This window comes from Amphiura filiformis, chromosome 16, assembly GCF_039555335.1.
Source record: "Amphiura filiformis chromosome 16, Afil_fr2py, whole genome shotgun sequence".
Lineage (NCBI taxonomy): Eukaryota > Metazoa > Echinodermata > Ophiuroidea > Amphilepidida > Amphiuridae > Amphiura > Amphiura filiformis.
The window spans coordinates 30,493,593-30,514,958 of NC_092643.1; the positions used below are offsets into that span (position 1 = coordinate 30,493,593).

Sequence of the window (21,366 nt, forward strand, 5' to 3'; positions counted from 1 at the left end):
GGAAAACACATCATAGTCAAGCCACATCCGTCATGGACATAATGATGCACAAATTATGGTCACTCATGCATCACAGTGGTCATCAAAGTTGATGATTTCGGTTGTCATTATCATAATGATACACAACTTGGTCATTTAGCGTGGTCATCAAAATTTATGACCCATTACGGGGCTATATATAACTACAGCCTCAGAGAGTTCAAAATTAGTACATTCGTAACATAATCCCATTCATAGAGGTGCTTTGCGTTTTAATATCACAACTTTAGTACACATTTTTACATCAGGTGACTGTTATGGATGTAAAACCAGATGGTTGATTCACTTGATTGATTGTTAATATATTTCTATTAGGCCAAAAAGATTTTTCTCATGTCCCATTTGAGTTTCAAATCTGATGCAGTATGCGTTTTTTATTTTATCAATAAATCAGGTGTTCGGGGGTTACTCCTTTGAAAACTCACTGGTTTTGGCCATTATGTTTTGCCAATGGCAAAAGCTGCCCTATAGGCATTTGGCAATTACGTATACATTCTACATTATACCCATCTACAAATATAACATATGGCAGCTATTGCAGATAGGGTTTTCTTACACCAGTCCCTCTATACACAAATCCGATTCCACGCATTCCTACACCTCAATGGCAGCCATTGAAGGGACCCATCCCACCTGAAGTGTGAAATGATGTAGGCTTTGCGGGAATTTTAAACTGTGATCTATCACCCGTGTGACAAAGGTTAACAATGCAATTCAATATAATATGACTTTTATTGAAGTAGCAATTTTCCACCCAATTGGGCAGTTACAACACCAGTTTGGTGCCCACAGTAATGGCGGAATGAATTCTGACCATTGCTTGGCTCGTCGGATTAGTGTATATTTCTGTCAACCCCTCTTGTATATCACACAATAATTTCCCTTTTCTTTTCTTCCATTCCATTTAACATTATGTAGAACACATACATACATGTATGTTCTGTTCTCAAGTCATTAAATGAAAAATATTTAACTTTTGAAATGATGACTTTACAAAATACAAAGTAAAAATACATTTTTTCCACACCCTCCACATTTTCCACACATTCATGACCTGAAAGCATCAAACATACTATATGTCCACCATATTGGGGCCTCTATTCTAGCTTTAGTATCGCCATGGAAACACACATCACCATGGAAACAAGCTAATGGAACCATTTGCCTGCGGAACTACACAATGAAGTTACTGCACGGTTGGTTGGTTGGGTCCAATTTGACTTTTAGTGCATAAGCAATGACTGATATCACTCAATTCTGGTCTATATGTAAAATTGTCATGCCTGAAATGGAAATATAGGTATACCTACAGGGTGTATCAATAAAACATCACTAAAACAGGGTGTTTCAATAAAACATCACTAAATCAATGTACTATATACTGATGTATTGGTTTTCACATAAGGCATCTATGTAAAAGATTTATATATAGCTAAATTTCCAAATGGTTCTCGGGATTTGAGTTCTTTCTTTAAGTTCTGTAAACATACACCATGATGCTCACATCACGCACATCCCTCAATAATTTAAACAGCAGCTACAAGGATGTCGACCCACCCTATAGAGTGTATGCAATACGATATCACTCATTCTCATGAATAAATCTTCCTCCATGCAATGGGGCTTCCAAGGGGGAATGTCCCATGATCATACAATAAAACAGGTAGTGGATATAAATGGTAGTGGAATCGATCTAGAGACCTGTCCCTCCATCATCTTATACTTGTGCTTCAACATGGCTGCCATTTCCATTGTTATACCGTTCCGGTTGAAATTGCATAGGGTCTATTAAGCTGATCGCATACGGCCATCTCAAAGCGAGGTTCTAGCAACAAAGTGCGTGCTGTGTGTGCATACACCTGTCAAACGCATGCTTTAATTACAGCGTACGCATTGCAAAAGCCTTCTGGTGCACTGCTAGAAAAGCGCAAGAAACAAAAATGCACATTGTTTGCAGGGAGAACCTCATTTTGGTAGCAAGATGGTGGATCCGTGCAAAGGGCGAATGGAGTATTAACTACCCAACTCAGTTTTTGTTACCTTACCATGGATGTGGTTAAGTTTTCACTACCTAAGTACGGACTCGCCCTACTTCCGGCAACTGCGGTCAATACCTATAATAATGCATTCCAGTCCAACACCGTCCAGGAATTATTTGAAATATAAATATGCGATATTCAGTGAAGCGAGGCAAGGACCAATAGCAGTGCAAGAGGCCGCAAAATCAAAGGGATGCCTTAAATGGGCTATTCCATTTAAAATCCACACTACCCCTGTGGAAGATTTTGGAAATATCTTCCACATGGAGAAAATGAATTTCAAATGGAATGAACACATTTACCAGCTACATTTGTAACTCACCCTCCCTCAGTGGAAGATTCAGGTTGAATCTTTCTCAGAGGGTGTATGAAATTAAAATGGAACTGCCTAATAATGTCCATTCCATTTGAAATTCATACTCCCTCTGTGAAAGATATTTCCAAAATCCTTCCACAGGGGTAGTGTGGATTTTAAATGGAAGAGCCCAATACAAGCATACAAAAGGGGACCACACAAATGGGTCTGCAGTTTAAACACATTACTCATGTGTGCCCTTGTTTGCCAAAATGTGTACTCACTCCCCCCATACTTTTATCTAAAAGACTGTCAAGTAAGCTTAGCCTTGTAATTAGAAAGTGCTCCTCTCCTGTTCAGCCTATGATTTTAATTAACTGTCCCCAGCAACAAGTACATACTACAGCATATTAATTATGCTTACAATATACCCTGGTACTCATAACAGGCTCCTTCAGTGATGCACTCTGAATTTTATGATTCAATAATTCAGCTTGTTGACTTTAATGAGATTGGGTTCCATCACTTAGCACAGAGCTAAATAAAACCCATGCAGCCTATTAAAATGATGAATGAACAGTGTACAGTCATGTGTACTATTTTACAGTTTTAACAGTTTTGAAGTTTATTTTATTTGCAGTTTTAAATAGTTATTTTTGCAGACTTTTTAATTTGGAGGACCAAAATTTACCATGAAATGTGCAAACATTTTAACTTTGCCCACAACTATTTTCCACTAAACACTATAATTAAGATCTGCTTTGCTGTCTTAGTGCAACTGTTTTCCATGGCTACACATACACATACACTTCCATTTGTGTTTTCCGGCAAAAGTGGACAATGTATATTGCTATCTAACCGCGGACATGTGTATGGTGTTTTCATTGCCTAACCGTGGACTAAAATGGCAGATTTTTTTGTGTATAATATGAAACAGAATTTTAGCCATCAACTGCGGACTGTAGTTTTTACACATATGGTCCACGGTTTTGAGCAAGTACCGCTCAAATGCATTTAGCATGCATTTGAGGTCTAGCCCGCATTTGAGGTCTATTGCAGTAGTTTGAAACCGAGGACGGTACTCTGTTGCAGGTAAGTCCGCAGTTTAGAGTGAAAAATCTTGTATGTGTCCTCGTTTGCAGGCAAACACAGACACATACATACAGATAATTTACAAAAATCCTGAGTCACTCATTCAGGTAGCCCCATTGGAAGATTTAAGGTCATGTCTTCCATGGGGTATGGATTTCAACTGGAATAACCAGACGTGTAAGTGAGGTAACGATCCACTCCCTGAAAAACATGCGAGCCTAAGGCAAGCACCTCGCCAAATTTCTGGAATTCCGGGGGTGCAAGGGGGCTTGTCCAGCGAATAGGCTGCAGGGTATCACCCCTTCCAAAAAAAGATTTTTTTTGCTCTTTTTATGACAAATTATCATCATCCAAATCCGAAATGTTAAAAAAAAAAAAAAAAAAAAAAAGCATTTTTGGCCACATTTCCGGAATTCCGGAAAGACTTACACCTCTGAATAACCCATTGTGAAACAGAAGCCATCATCGCACAGCTCTTTGCTGGTGTGGCTGGCTCGCACAAACACAAATGTTAAAGTAAAATGATCAGTGATATACGACCTGAACTTTTATATTATCTTGGGATATGCTTAAGGGAAGGGGTATGAACGTTTGGACATTAGAGCACATCAGACATATCGAATTGCATTCTGAATACGAAGAATGTCCTTCTGATATCAAATAATTTTTGATTTTTTGAAATTCGCAATGTAATACACATTTTATGGCAAATCATTAAAAATTGATATTTTTGATATTTAACAGTACTTGAAGTAAACTTTATAAATCTGATGTTTATACTTAAAGTGTATGTAGGTGGGATGAAAAGCCGACGATCAATTGAAAATTTTGACCTTTCATTATTGAAGATATGGATTTTTTTTTTTAATCACCGAAAAAAAGAAGGTCTTTTGGGGGGAAAAATCCAAAATTTTCAATTGATTGTTGGCTTTTCCTTCCAGCTACATACACTTAAAAAATATATCATTAGATTTATTAAATTTATTTCGAGGACTGTTATATATCAAAAATTTGAAAAATATCAAATTTTAATAATTTGTCATAAAATTTGTATTATATCATGAATTTCAAAAAATGAAAATTATTTGATATCAGAAAGAAATGCTTCGTATTCAGAATGCAATTCGATACGTCTGAGGTGCTCTCATGTCCCACAAAAAATACTGTCGAAACGCCATAAACGCTCATTCTAGATCCCTTAATATACTGAAATATTTGATAGATTGGTAGTAAATTAAATGTCCTTCGTATATATTATGGTTAATGAATGCCACAATATAATATGAAGGACAAAGTCCCATTTTTCATTTTTGTTAAATTTGTTAAATTGTGCAAATTTGTTTGAACTATTCATCCAATTCGCTTATAAAATACTTATATTACCAATCAAATTAGTTCCATTAGGTTAATTATGTCTATTATTAGCTGCTTTGCTTTCACCAGGTTCTCGTTTTACAAAAGCCATTAACACAACTCACATTATTGCATTAAAACCATCTATAATTAAGTTGGTGCTACATTAAGGGAGAACATAATGGTTTGGGTAATCGCCTTTTAGTGCACACGGTCCTGGGTTCTATTCCCGGTGGTGGCTGGGGTATTGAGTTGATTGGGGGAAAAAGTCTGAATTTAATTGGCAATATCTGGAAATTGAATTCAGATTTTCACTCTTCCCAATGGAGAATTTATAATTGGTTTACAAATGAACTAGGGATGGGGACGTTAAACGCATGTTCCATTAAATAGGCAACCGGCGGTCGAGTTTTTATTTCATCCCTTGGCATAACAGGATAATATTTTCTTAATCCATTAAATTTAGTGCTGTATTTTTCTGGAATTGGGAGAAACTACAGACATGGTAAGTGCACCTGAAGGAGCCAGTCGTGGAAGAAATTAATTGAGATATCAACCATAAAGATCAACCTTTTATAACTAAATGAACAGTGCTAAATTGAAATACCTATAAAGTGCAATGACTTAATCCCTGACTGCAATATCCTGCATTATTTGATACTTTTTTATTTAATGAGATACCAGGTGCTTTGAAATTATGCGTGTATGCAAGGGTATAATATATCAGTAATCACACATGCGCAGCAGGCCCGTACACAGGATTTGGGGGGTGCTGATTTTGAAAAGGACCTTTTTTCTAAGGGGGGGGGGGCAATTTTGTGAAAAGTGGGCCTTTCTTCCCAAAATGTGGACCTTTTTTTGACCAAAAAAAGCATAAAAACCCAATTTTTTTGCTAACTACGCTTTGATTTTTTGGGACTATGCGAAGACATGCAAGTCTCCACACAGATGGATATTTGTAGCTGAAACAAGTAGTCATATGAATATGGGATTTACTACCATGAATAGAGGGCTCTGTCATTATAGCATGTACGGTAGATGAACCATTGTAGAGTAGGGACAGTACAATTATCATATTTGATATAAAAGATATATATTATGGTTAGCAACTACAACAGTGGGCCAGGGGTTCTCATTTACAAAACAATGTGCTACAATTATGACTAGAGATAGCATAATAAACAAGTGCCAGCACAAGATGAAGCAAACTGGGAAATATACTGACAAGGAACACAAACCCACAAAGTACTGTGAGATTCTGTAGATAAGAATCACCTGGTAACTTACAGGCAAAAAAAAATCAGTGTTTCGAAAATGGAAATGTGGCATTTACTTCTAAAGAAATACATTTAAAAAAGGTTTAAAACTATCAATTCAATGGACTGCGATTGATGATAAATTCTATCAAAAATGAGCAGGATCTGACTTTTTTTTATAAAGAATTCACTAAGCTCTCAAAATATCTGGATGTAGATAATTCATCCAGTTGGTAGACACAAAACTACAAAAATTAAATCAAATACTGGAACTTACTGTTCTTTAACGCAACATTTCATCTGATACCATTGGACATCAACCTGTCCGATGACGTCCGATGATATGGGACCAAACGTCATTTTAATGAAACGCTAGTTCCAGTATTCAATTTAATTCTCAGAAAAGCTTACTGAAGCTAATTTATGGATAGGCTTTTTACGACAGGAGTTCATAACAATTAGTGGGTTTTTAGCGGATTCGCCATCAGGCAAGTTTAGATAGAACTGTCAAGCTTTCATCAGGAGTAGCTCTGACTTCTTCAGGACAAAGTACCTAAGAATGACACATGTAGGCCGCCCCTTGCCTACTGATGGCTCTGAAAAGAGCCGTTCACTTAAGACTGCCCCTTGTCAACAGAGAACAAGCAGATTTCTGTCTATCTGCTAAATTTGAAGGTTCAGTGAACAGCTCTTTTCAGAGCCATCAGTAGGCAAGGGGCGGCCTACATGTGTCATACTTAGGTACTTTGTCCTGAAGAAGTCAGAACTACTCCTGATGAAAGCTTGACAATTCTAAACTTGTCCGATGGCGAATTCGCTAAAAAAACCCTAACTGTTACTGAAGTTATTTGGTTACAGGTGTGAGCTGTATGGCGTATAGGGATAGGCAACGTTCTGCTTATCTTATAAAGACACAGTGGGATTTCTCTACACTAGCTGTTTGCATCTCCTCAACTTGCAGAAAGTGAGTTTTGAAATCTTCTGAAGCTCTTAGGGCAAGAAAACAACATTTGAGAAAGACCCATCTTGTACAGTGAGTGAATGGGGCAGCATTTACCAGTTGTGCACCCATGGCCATTCCCTTCCCTCCAAACACAAACACTCCATACTTACATTTATGGTCTAATAGTTTGAATTCGCCTTCAAAGACATTGTCCCCAAAGGCCATGCCCCATGGTGCTAATAACTCATTGAGTGCTGGAATGTTACTTCCTCCTGTGTCGGGCATCCACCATTGTCTGCAAAAATGGAACCACATGGTCAATCAATTTAATGTTACAAGAGCAAAAGTTAAATAGTGTACAGATTCATAAGGGTTTTCATTGTACTATGCTACCAGTAATCACTTGCAAAATCACTAGCAATGTCACTAGAAAGATGTCCATCAGTCAACTGGTTGCAATTTGACACTAGGACAAGCTAGAGACTTCTGATCTGAACATTACATTGTTACGAGTCGCATTACTTGACTCAAGGCCAAAATCACCTTTTACCCGAACTCACACGAATGCACAACACAAATACACTGTTTATTTAAGCTAACAAAATCTAAGTCTTTAATTGAAAACAGAGTATGATTGGTACATATAATAACAATATCGCATATACAATAAAATCACACAATGACAGTTTTACTCTATGACTACTTAACCAGCTGTCTTCTTGTTGGTGATCCTAGAGTTCTTGCAATGTTCTGGACGACTGATGTAATATATCCTTATTCGCTTGTCCTGCGAAGTCCAGTGTACACTTGCGCTTATAAATCCTTGCGTATAAAATCCTCATACGAAAATGATGATGCTTTCTCCAATCTCCTTTGCGCTGTTATCTCCACAAATATATCTCCTTGCGCTGCTTTCTCCTCAAATATATCTCCTTGCGCTGCTTTCTCCAAAAATGGTGTTTCTTTCACCAATCACTCTTTTTCCAGGGAACCGGTTTCTTTAACACAGCTCCACTGTTTCTTGACAGATGCGTGGCCTTCACAAACCCAGCAAACTCCAGCAATTTGACAGAAGAACTTTTAATCCTTTGATGAGGAAGAGCACTTTTGTGTGCTCGCTGTCTTCTTCGTTGCTGTATTCAAATTAGCTCAATTATTGGCTATATAAACTGGTTAAAATGTACTTCTTTTTTGAAGCACGAAGACCATCACACACATGTGGAGTTTTCAATCTCCCATGGCATTCTGTGAAGTCCCAACAAAAGCCTCCAGCTTTTTATATCCGTACTCATGCAAAATTCCCATCATCTATTAATAAACCATTACTTCAATCACATTTTCACAACATTGCTGCAATCTTGGGATTTCCCAAGATTAATTATACACATTCACATTACATCACTTCCTGGGGGGTTTTCCTGATGGTGCAATAATGAACTGTGGCATTTCAAGTTCCAAACATAGCTCTGACATTGTTTACAATAATTTGGGGGAATTCCAAAACGACTTTCCACATCATTATCTTGCACGTACAAGGGGTTTCCCATCTCATGAAATACTTTCAGCTTGTAAACAAAGTTAAATAATTAAATTAAATCAAATTACTCAGGGCACATCACACCCTCCCCCTTAAAAGAAGAAAGTTCGAATATAATGAAAACTTTCTTAAATGTTTTCTTCTTTTACATCAACTTCAACATATTATCAACTTTGAGTATTTAACTCATCATACACAGTGACTACTTGTCACACACAACTTCCCTTTTAAAGGAAATTTTTGTTTATCAGCCCTTTTATGCAATTCTGGACAGGGCATCAGCCATTACATTGTCTTTTCCCTTAATATGTTTGATGTCCAGATTGTACTCTTGCAAGGTCAAACTCCACCTCACCAGTCTTTGGTTTTTGTTCTTCATCCTGTTGATGAAGGTGAGGGGATTGTGATCTGTGAAAACAAGCACAGGGTATACTGTGGTACCCAAATACACATCAAAATGTAGCAATGCCAATAGCAATGCTAGACACTCCTTCTCAATTGTGGAGTAATTTCTCTGGTGCTTGTTGAATTTCCTTGAAAAGTAACAAATGGGGTGATCTATTTGATCTTCACCCTCTTGCATCACAACACCTCCACAGCCTATGTCACTGGCATCAACAGTCAACTTGAACTGCTTCTGAAAATCAGGTGCAGTAAGCACTGGTGAACTCATGAGTATCGATTTGACTTTGTGAAAAGCATTTTCACACTGTTCTGACCAAATGAATTTTGCATCTTTCTTCAACAAATCAGTCAAAGGACTTGCTACCTCTGAAAAGTTTGGGCAGAACTTTCTATAATAGCCAACCATTCCTAGAAATCTCATGAGTGCCTTCTTGTTTACAGGTGTGGGGTATTGCTCAATTGCTTCAACTTTGGCTTTGATAGGTTTCACCTGACCTTGACCTACAACATATCCCAAGTATGTGACTGTGGCATGGCAAAACTCACTTTTTACCAGATTGACTGTCAACTGTACTTCAGACAGCTTCTCAAACAATTGATGGAGTTGTTCCATGTGTTGTTCCCAAGTTTGACTATAAACAATCAAATCATCTACATACGCTTCACATCCCTCTATGTCTGCCACAATTTGATTTACCATTCTCTGAAAGGTTGCGGTGCATTTTTCAACCCAAATGGCATAACTTTGTATTGGTAAAGACCAAATGGTGTACAAAAGGCAGAAATCTCTTTGGCACGGTCTGTGAGTGGAACCTGCCAGTACCCTTTCAAAAGATCAAATTTGCTAACAAATTTTGCATTCCCAATTTTGTCAATGCAATCATCAATTCTTGGAATTGGGTATGTGTCTGTCTTTGAATGAACATTTGCAGCTCTCATGTCTGCGACCAATCGGTATGAACCATCAGGCTTGGGAACAAGAATGCATGGTGAACTCCACTCACTACTACTTGGTTCTATGATATCATTGTCTAGCATGTAATTGATCTCATTTCTGAGATGTTCCATTTTCAATGGATTGACTCTGTAAGGATGCTGCTTAATTGGTTTAGTATCACCAACATCTACATCATGAAATGCAGCATTTGTTCTACTTGGCGTATCAGGAAATATATTGTCAAATTTGTGAATCAAATTTGCAATTTGACTTTGTTGATCTTGAGAAAGATGACCTAACTTTGAGTCCAAATTAGTGAGCACATCAGAATTGTTCAATTTTACATTATACTCTTTGTGCTCCAGCTCTTTATCCTGGTCAAATGTGACATCAGAATTGTCATCTTTACTCTTGTCTACATTGGCGATTTTGTCTACATCGGCATGTTTGTCTACATTATCAGCATGTTTTACTGTACACACAGGTTTTGGAATGCCACTGTCACTTCTTTCAACATACTCTTTGAGCATATTTATGTGGCATAACTGCCTGCTCTTGCGTCTACCAGGAGTCTTGATAATATAATCTACTTCACCCACTTTTGACTCTACTTCACATGGGCCATGATATCTGGCTTGTAATGGGTGTCCTGGAATTGGAAACAGTACTAGAACTTTGTCACCTGGTTTGAACACTCTCTCTTTGGCATGTTTATCATACCATTGTTTCATTTTGGCCTGACCCTGTTTCAAGTTTTCTTTGGCAATATCAGTTACTCTGTTAAGCCTATGCTTAAAATTGGAGACATAATCCAACAAATTGATATCTGATTTCTCATTGAGCCACTTTTCTTTCAACAACTTTAAGGGCCAGCGACTGTGTGTCCAAACACTAACTCAAAAGGACTAAATCCTAAAGTTTCCTGAACAGCTTCCCTAGCAGCAAACAACAACAAGTGTACTCCCTCATCCCAGTCCCTCTGAAATTCCAAACAGTATGTCCTGATCATGTTTTTCAATGTTTGGTGGAACCTTTCTAGTGCACCTTGTGATTCTGGATGGTAAGCACTTGAGGTATACTGTTCTATACCTAATTGATACATGACCTGCTGAAATACTCCAGAAGTAAAGTTTGATCCTTGGTCTGACTGTATGGACTTGGGGAGCCCCACAAATGTGAAGAACTTGGTTAAAGCTTTCACTATTGTCACTGCTTTAATATTTCTCAAGGGTATGGCTTCAGGAAAGCGTGTTGATGCGCACATAATTGTCAGAAGGTATTGATTACCTGACTTAGTCTTTGGTAGGGGGCCTACACAATCAATAATAACCCTACTAAATGGTTCATCAAAGGCTGGAATTGGCTTTAATGGAGCAGGAGGTATTTTCTGATTTGGCTTCCCTACTACTTGGCATATGTGACATGTTTTGCAATATTCAGAAACATCTTTTCTGAGAGTGGGCCACCAGAAATGTCTCAGAATTCTTTCATGAGTTTTCTTAACACCCAAATGCCCTGCCATGGGACTATCATGTGCTATGTTAATTACTTCAGTGTGGTATACTTTTGGTACCACAATTTGGTGCACTACCTTCCACTCTTCATCGGCAGGAACATCAAGAAGGCGCCATTTTCTCATTAGCACACCATCTTGTTTGTAAAAACAGACAGAATTTTGTTCTGCTTCTTCTAGGGTCAATGCCCTTTGATTGATCTCTTTGAGTTCTGGGTCATTTTGTTGCTCCAGAATCAGCTTGTCATGACTTAATGGGTCTTTCATGGTTTCCCCAATTTGTTCATGCTCAGAGGCTGTGTCATTTTGAGGGGTATTTTTATCCCCAGGAGAAGGAAGTTTATCTTCTTTCTCATTCAACTTTGACACAAATGTGTCTTCCAAATTGTAGCCTAAGTCGTCAATTTGGTTGTCCTCAATTGTTTCTAATGAGGCCTTCTTACTCATTGCCCGTGTCACTGCACATGCAGGAAATATCTCCTCTTCCTCACTATTATCATCCTGTATACAGGGCTTATCTGTGACTATTGGGTCAGGAAAAACCTTCCCCCCTGCCAAATCATTTCCTAACAACATGGACACTCCCTTGACTGGTAATTCATGTCTAACTCCTATGGTTACAGGACCAGAAACCAAGTCAGATGTCAAGTTAACTTTGTGGAGAGGTACATTAAGTATTTCCATCCCAATACCCTGGATCAAAGCATTACCAGCTGAACTATCCTCATTAAAGGGCAAAGTTCCTTCCAGAATCATAGACCGTGCACAACACGTATCTCGCACAATCTTAATGGGCTTTGGACTACCATTATCACCAAGTGATACCACTCCCTCTAACACAAATGGTTCAAATTCTTCACACACCTTGTCTGTCTCACTTCCCTTTGTGGGAATTCTTGTTTCTTGATTTGACTGACTTGTTTCTTTGACACAAGTGACACTGCACATCCTACAGTATTACTAGCAGTTTGCTGCTGTTTTTGTGCGTCTTGTCTGCCTTTTAAGAAATAACACTGGGTCATCGTATGCCCTGGTCTCTTACAATGAGTACAAGTTACTTTGGCTTTAAATTCAGTCCCAAATTTTGCTTTGTTACCTGAACTCCCTGGGGTCCCTCTACCACCAGCACTATGCTGTGAATTAGACTGAGATCTCCCTTCTTGTGTACCACCCTGATTTGTTCTAGGTTGATTATGTATGGCTGAACCTGTTTGAATAACTTCTGTTATGACCAAATCTACTCCCATTCAATTTGTGAGTTAAGCCATAGTCGTCCGCCATTGTCGCCGCCTCATTTAGTGTCTTAATTTTGCTAGCGCTTTCATCCAAATGGGTTTTAATGTTAACGTGGACACATTTCTTGAACTCTTCTATAAGAACTAATTGCTTTAGTTGTCCGAAATCATCTTTGCCTTCTTTTGACCCAAGCCATCTGTCAAACATTTGTTCTTTTACTCTAGCAAATTCTACATGGGTTTGATCTGCTTGCTTTCTTGAATCTCTGAACTTTTGTCTGTATGCTTCAGGCACCAGCTCATAGGCCTTAAGGACTGCCTGTTTGACTTCTTCATAATCATTACACTTCTCTATTGGTAGAGCTGAGTAAGTTTCCTGGCCTTCCCCACAAAACTACTTTGTAACAGTAGGGTCCAATGCTCTGGAGGCCATTTCAAATTTGTAGCTACCTTTTCAAAATGTTGAAAGTACTCGTCAACTTCTTTCTCTTTGAATTTAGGCACAAGCTTTACATACTTTGTAACATCAAACCCTGACTTTGACTTTGAGGAGAAACTTGATGAGTATTTGTCACCTAGTTTTGCTAACTTCTCTTGTTCAAACTCAATTTCTTTTTCTTTCAAATGTGCTTCCATTTGAATCTTAGCTAGTTTTTCCTTTTCTTCCATATCCAATTTTTGTTTTTCAAGTTCTAATTTTGCTACTTTTTCCTTTTCTTCTGTTTCTAATTTGTGGTGCTCAAGCGCCATCTTTTCTTAGCGTGCTTTTTCTTCCATTTCTAGTTTCTGTTGTTTTTCTTTATTTTCATTCTCTAACTTGATCATTTCCAGTTTTTCTTTTTGGTCCATTTCTATTTTCTTTTGGTCCATTTCCATTTTCTTCATTTCTAATTGAATTTCCAGCTCTTTCAATTTAAATGCGAATCCCTCAATTTCAGTTTCTACTGCACGTTTCTCTTCCAAATAGGAATCATCAAAAATATCTTCCTCGACCAAAACATCAATCAAGGCATTTTTGATTATTTGCTTTCTTGTAGCTTGCTTTACTTTCAAGTCATAATGTTTAGCAAATGCTAATAAATCAGGCTTCTTCAACTCATCAAACTTCTCCCAATTTATAGTTTCAAGAAACTCTTCTGCTTTGAACTCTGCCATACTGTACTTTCACTTTTAAGACTCAGTAAATTAATGTTAACTTTTTTTACAGTGTATTTCCCGGACGCTTGAGCCCCCAATTTTTGTTACGATTAGTACTTGACTCAAGGCCAAAATCACCTTTTACCCGAACTCACACGAATGCACAACACAAATACACTGTTTATTTAAGCTAACAAAATCTAAGTCTTTAATTGAAAACAGAGTATGATTGGTACATATAATAACAATATCGCATATACAATAAAATCACACAATGACAGTTTTACTCTATGACTACTTAACCAGCTGTCTTCTTGTTGGTGATCCTAGAGTTCTTGCAATGTTCTGGACGACTGATGTAATATATCCTTATTCGCTTGTCCTCTGCGAAGTCCAGTGTACACTTGCGCTTATAAATCCTTGCGTATAAAATCCTCATACGAAAATGATGATGCTTTCTCCAATCTCCTTTGCGCTGTTATCTCCACAAATATATCTCCTTGCGCTGCTTTCTCCTCAAATATATCTCCTTGCGCTGCTTTCTAGAAAAATGGTGTTTCTTTCACCAATCACTCTTTTTCCAGGGAACCGGTTTCTTTAACACAGCTCCACTGTTTCTTGACAGATGCGTGGCCTTCACAAACCCAGCAAACTCCAGCAATTTGACAGAAGAACTTTTAATCCTTTGATGAGGAAGAGCACTTTTGTGTGCTCGCTGTCTTCTTCGTTGCTGTATTCAAATTAGCTCAATTATTGGCTATATAAACTGGTTAAAATGTACTTCTTTTTTTGAAGCACGAAGACCATCACACACATGTGGAGTTTTCAATCTCCCATGGCATTCTGTGAAGTCCCAACAAAAGCCTCCAGCTTTTTATATCCGTACTCATGCAAAATTCCCATCATCTATTAATAAACCATTACTTCAATCACATTTTCACAACATTGCTGCAATCTTGGGATTTCCCAAGATTAATTATACATTCACATTACATCACTTCCTGGGGGTTTTCCTGATGGTGCAATAATGAACTGGGGCTTTCCAAGTTCCAAACATAGCTCTGACATTGTTTACAATAATTTGGGGAATTCCAAAAGCGACTTTCCACATCATTATCTTGAACGTACAAGGTGTTTTCCCATCTCATGTACTAATTTCAGCTTGTAAACAAAGTTAAATAATTAAATTAAATCAAATTACTCAGGGCACATCACAACATCGACAATTACTTTCTTAATCAACCAACTGATGTACATGTAAAAACTCGATAGTTGGCATATGTGCGTACTATCGAGTGCTTTTGAAAACATGAAATTGTACCAAAGTCTGGCGCTTTACCAACTGAGCTAATGGGGTTGAGACACACATTTGCAGGTTGGGGTGTTCGTATGTGTATCAATGATTTGCTCAAAACCTTTTTTGTGGATGGGGCTCTTCATGTTTGCATGTTTTGAAAGCGCTCGATAGTAAGCATATATGCTAACTATCGAGTTTTTACGGTACATCATAAAAAAGGCTATGCTCAATAAATGCTTTATATGATACTGCATCAGAGATATTGTTATCAATCAACAGTGTTATGAAGCCTGCCTATTGGTGCTCATTAAAGTATAGTAGTATACTTCAGGCATATCAGAGCATAGATTTTCTCACTTTAACTCTTCAAGGCCCATCACCCAAACATTCTTATTCCCCATTTTGAGTTAATTTGCCATATGGATTCTAGAAGCAAAAATGTTTTTCACAGTGGCCCATAGAACAGTACACGAGTTCCAACGTTTGAAAATGCACCAAATTTCATATACTGGTACCAATTTAGAGGTTTTGGTAGCAAATGGGGTATCAAATTAGAGCTAACAAGATGCTGCACACGACTGTGTCAATCAAATTGTCATAAATAACATGAGCAGGTTTAGATTTATGACGGGACATGTAAAGTGTGGAGTTTCTTTTTGTGTTGTGCTTATAGAAGTTGACAATTTGACGATTAAGGACTTTTTACCTTGTGTTTTCATCATAGAATTTGACTTTCTTCATGACTGTAGTGTTATACCAATCTGCAAACACAATCACCGACAAGCCGTTGTCAACATCTCGCTTCAATTTACTGATCTCCTCTGGGAAGAACTCTTCTTCTGGGTCCACAATTAGCACCGTACCTATGCAGAACAAATAAAGAGAACAATTGACATTTAAAATTTGAAGAAATTTACAGTCGTAGAAACTGCACATCAAATATTAATTATTACTATATAGTTCAAATATCAAATCCAGGATTTACAATTAGTGATGAACCCACAATTAGCAATGAGTTCAGATATCAAATCCAGGCACTCGCAATTAATGATGAATTTCTTCAATGATGCACATCAACTTATCTTTCACTCATGAAATAGTAATGTTGGATTTTTTGACGATTCTATTACTCCTACCATCCATTATTCAAAATTATGCAGTGATTTCTCCAACAACATGTGAGAGCGCATTATTCTGCAATAATGTGCCCTGGTTGTGTCTAAAATGCAGTGAAGCATAACACATTCTACACAAAGCATATAAATTGTCCGCGATATGTGCTGTCACTTATGCTGTGGATTCATGTACGCATACCACATAGAAGTAAACAACTTAAAATAGTTGCGCAAAAGAGTGATATTTTCTCTTTAAGTTGCACTATTTTATGGTAACAGAAACATTAAGATAATGGGTTCAGCTACGCTTCACCCATAAATTATGTTTTACTGCCTCTGACACATTATTTGGGTGCAAGGGAAACTGCATTAACCTTTACTTCTTAAATTGTATGCTTTTCAAAATGTACTTTCTTTTTTTCAATGGTTTTTTTCAATGTAGATCGAAATGTGACACATTTCAGTTTTCATTGTTTGCAAAAACACTTGCTTTTCTCATTACCGTACTTCAATCTTGAATATAAAAAAGTATCAAAGTCTTTGCACTTCCCTGAAGGTGTAAAGGTAGAAGATTGACTTTTATCTAAATAAAAAATAAATAATAAAATACACTCCTTTGGGTTCAAGTTTCAACTTCATCCAGCATCCAACAGTAAATTAGGCTATTCCATTTGAAATCAACACTACCCCTGTGGAAGATTTTGGAAATATCTTCTACAGGGGGAGTATGTTTTTCATATGTAATTGGTCAGGGTTATTCAATTTGAAAGCCATACTCCCCCTGCAATATGGCCATACCTATATCTTTCACAAGTGGAGTGAGTATTTCAAATGGAAGTTACTCAATTATCTACTCTATTCATACTCCCTCCGTGGAAGAATTTAGCTAAATTTTCCACAGGGGTAGTGTAGATTTTAATTGGCATAGCCCATTAACTGCAGGGATAGAAGATTGTGTTATGTCACTTAACCAGTCTTAATTAAGAAAACTATCAGGAATTCTCATTTATTTATACTATAAATGAGAGCGTTCACACAACACATTTAGATGCACATTAATGTACATCCATTTGGCCTGGATTTTGAGTACACTTCCATTCACAGCAATCACATGTGTTTGAAGAAATACTGAGAGATGGATCAAATGGGCTAATCTATTTAAAATCCACACTATCTGTGTTGAAGATTGTGGAAATAACTTCCACAGGGAGTATGAATTTTAAAAGGAATTATGACATTAACCAACCAAATTTTGAAATTCACCCTCCCTCTGTGGAAGATTCAGGTTGAATCTTTGTCAGAGGGTGTATGACATTTCATCCATTTGAAATGTATACTCCCCCATGTGGAAGGTATTCCAAAATACTCCAAAAAGGGGTAGTGTGTATTTTAGCCAAATGTACATCAAGATGTGCGTATGTAAAGATAAAGTGGACTTCAAGCTGCCATTAGGGGTGTGCAATAGTTATGAGCCACCCCCTCCTCTCGGCCTGCCAAATATTGATGCTTGCCCACCCCCCTTGCATAAGTACTGCATTTATAAATGTTATCATTTATCCTGCAGAATACTATGTACTATGTAATGAGTGTACGTTTAGTAAATCTAAATCAGAATCTACACCAGATTTGGATTAGAAGAACACTATGTGGATAGACCCTTTTGTAATGGTATCATCATGATTAAGAGCCGCAAGGTATATCACACAGTAAACTAATTCAAGTTTGATTTATTTAAACATCGATTTACCGTCTTATAAGCCAAGAGATATTTTAACCCTCTTTCAATAATTCTGACGATCGCTTGTCAGAAGAAAGCTCACATTCTAAAAAAAACATGGTATTTACACATTTTAAGAAGTCTTGAAAGTGGGTAAGAACTTTTGTAGAGGGTGGAAAATCACCTTTATAATTTGAAATTGTGGCCAGAAAACTTGATATTTTAATATAGCAATTCCATTGTCTATACGAACAGAGAGAGATTAAGAGATACACTAGGAACTTTGCTCGGAATAGATCCCCCACCCCAAAATACAAAATTTAAAATGATCATATATTATGCCCACTCTTTTGCTTATTTATTTATTTATTTGCTTATTTTTTCAAAATCAGTCTTTATTTGAATACAATTTAATTTATCACACAAACAAATATACATAATTAAAACAAAAAAAAGTAGTTGATGTCAGCTGCCAGATGGTTAAGCTATGTTTAATAATTGGTAAGCTGATCAACTCTGCCTTGAGGATGTGTATCATGGCGGATGTGTATCAATCCTACCACTCTATCTCCTTTGATGATGAGCAGTGTTTATATTTTGCCATCATATACGGCAGAATAAAACTCTTTCTTTTACCGCCAGTTCATTGAACAGGAAAAAAAACCCAAACACACTTGATTGGGTAATTGACGAGTAATATGAGTAAGGTGAAAGTTGATAGCTGCCACATGCTCTTTTGATAGCTGCCACATTCTCTTTTTTCTTGATACCAAAATTGTGGAAAATTTGTTGGGAGTAGCTTTTTTCTTTCATTTTTCAACACAATTTATACTGAACATCTTGCACCACTGTGCTTTTATTCCTCCGTTTTTTGATGTGTGTCGACATAAACCAGATAATTTCTACTGCTCTGCATACAGATGGTAACTGTTCATTCACCGTACATTTAGTGGGAGACCAGAAGTAGGGAAACACTTTGAAGCTGTGTAAGGTCAGATTTGGATCATTAGCACTGGTGTTTCAGATTATCACAGTTAAATGGACTTCTGGTGTACCCCAACTGTACTAAACAACACAAAACCACAGTTCACAAAGCATAGTCATGGGCAGGTATTCCATGTGATGCAATTGGGTCATCATGCGAACAGTCATATGATCGCGGAAAGCTTGGCCATGAAAGCTACACCCCCGTAGGCCAGTGCACATGTCTGGCACCCGAGGGGCCAGTGGTTCAAAATCGCACCTGAGAAAAAACTTTTCTCTTCTTCTTCTTTCTTCCTTCCTTCTTTAATTCCCCCTCACCAAAAAGCAGCTAGGGCGTTAGGGTTAAGAACATCTTAATTTTCCTCCTATATGTGTCTCTTAGTAAACATTTTTAGTGTTGCACAGATTAACATCCCTTTCTGATATCTGGTTATGGGGAGCATACTCAAGTTTAAAACATGCTCAGATTATTTCCTAATTTCCAGAAATATCCTCATATACCACCTTAATCAGGGATGCATACTCAGCCATACTCAACTCTGTCGACTGCGGTATTTTTGATTAATTCTACATGTAATGAATACAAAACTTCAATAGTGCAAAATATAATTTGAACCAGAAGTCCCATGGGTGCGTATCACTTCACCTCCAATCTGCACTGTGCACTTGCAACATAATTAGAATATAAACAGAATAATGTATAGAGATCAGGTATATCCAGGGACGTATCTACTATGCAGCTCTACCCAGGAAAAACATGGGTACATTTTGAATACAATTCTGATGCATTTTACATTATTTTGGGATTTTTGTTCTTGGCTGCACGGGGCATAGCAAGAGCCTCAGGGGCCCATGGGCAAGGAGTATTGTAGGCCCTTTAAATATCTCCTTGATCCTTATTTTATTTTCGCTTTTTGGGCCCCCTGAACCCTTGGGGTCCCCTGAACTTCGTCCACCCTGTCCACCCGCTTGCTATGCCCCTGCTGCATACCCCTGGAAAACATACACCCCACAAGACCCCAATGGATCATATGCCCACAATATCAGCATGAATTAAAAAAGAATGTGGGCCTTTTTATTATTAAATTTCAATACACTGCACAAATAACTGATTCTATGCAATTAATATATATAGATTTGCATATGATATTGCTATTAATATTGTTTCCGGTGTGATTTCATATTTTATTACTTTTCCCTTTTATTATTTACTTTTAATTTCAAATATATTCACACAACAAGCCAGGTGATCCAAATCACCCGCACAACAGTACATCCTCACTGCCATTACAAATTCAATTTGAAGCCGACAATTTCCTCTCATCCAATATTTTGATGACTCCTATTCACGGCTTTCCTGTACCAATCAAAACACCTTAAACCCTTATGAAGACCTCATTGTGGTCCCCAATGGCATATATTGTGCAAATCTCATCAACACTATATGTGTTGAACTATATCAGAACCAACCAGTTGTTTGCGGGCAGGAAACATGAGATATTCTGTAACTATAACCACATGAAATTTAATTCGTTTCTGCAGTCAAACATAAAGCAAATCTGTTCGAGGGAAAAATACTTTGTAGGCTAAATAAACTATTGTTTTCACCTCAATAATAATACTCGATAATACAGAACTTAAGAGTACGAAAAAGCTACATAGTGCAAAATTGGCATTTTATGCTAGTATATAGTGAGAGTTCAGATGCACACACAAAAAATCTGATGTATCCATTTTAACTTTGATTGCGATTGTAGCCATATCATGTAGACTTTTATTTTATCTTGCCTCAGAATGAGCTTCCAACAACATAGTATTCACACAAAAGAGCCCAAAAGCTACCACAGTTTATATAAAGAACTTATTATCAGCTCCAATAATTTTTATAAATCATGCTGTTTTGTCAAAGTAAACTTGTTGCTACAACTCTCTCTTAAAGTTGCTGCAACTCTCTAATTCCCCCCTTCTCATCCTATGATTGGTCGATCCTTCATGTAATTATTTTGTGTAAGCTAATCCAAACCCTAACCCTAATGCTGACCCTAATCCTAACACTAATCCTAGCCTTAACCCTAACCCTAATTTTGTGTAAAATTACATGAAGGAGTAACCTAATTTTGAATTACCACATCATGATGATATCAATAAATTCCAAAAACTCTTGTAGATCATCCTCACAAAATCTGTGAGTGTCCCTTTAATCTAGAGTAGTAAATAAGTAGTAATCCTTATTCACTGTATTCTAAATGTCTGAGTGACTGTCTAAGTGTGACTTCCTGTTGCAGCATACATCTGCACACAAAGCTCCGTCCAATTTAACTTTCCCTCTCACATTATACAACATTGCTTCCTCTATGTGCATCTTTATTTCCATTAACCTATTTCACCATCTCCAGATTCTGTACAATTCTTACATCCTGTGATTATTCCTGTGATTTCCGCAGAGATAGTGATGACATTTTGAGACGGTAA

General features: G+C 37.3%; 1 protein-coding gene across 1 annotated transcript in view; it reads right to left on the reverse strand.

Moving 5' to 3' along the window:
* Positions 1 to 21,366, reverse strand: part of LOC140135859 (membrane-bound transcription factor site-1 protease-like) — a 169,715-nt gene that overhangs the window by 105,528 nt on the left and 42,821 nt on the right. The window contains exons 18-19 of the mRNA XM_072157507.1: positions 15,785 to 15,941; positions 7,188 to 7,312 (exon numbers count right to left, since the gene is read on the reverse strand). Coding sequence (XP_072013608.1) covers positions 7,188 to 7,312; positions 15,785 to 15,941 — 282 coding nt within the window. The remainder of the gene's footprint in view (positions 1 to 7,187; positions 7,313 to 15,784; positions 15,942 to 21,366) is intronic.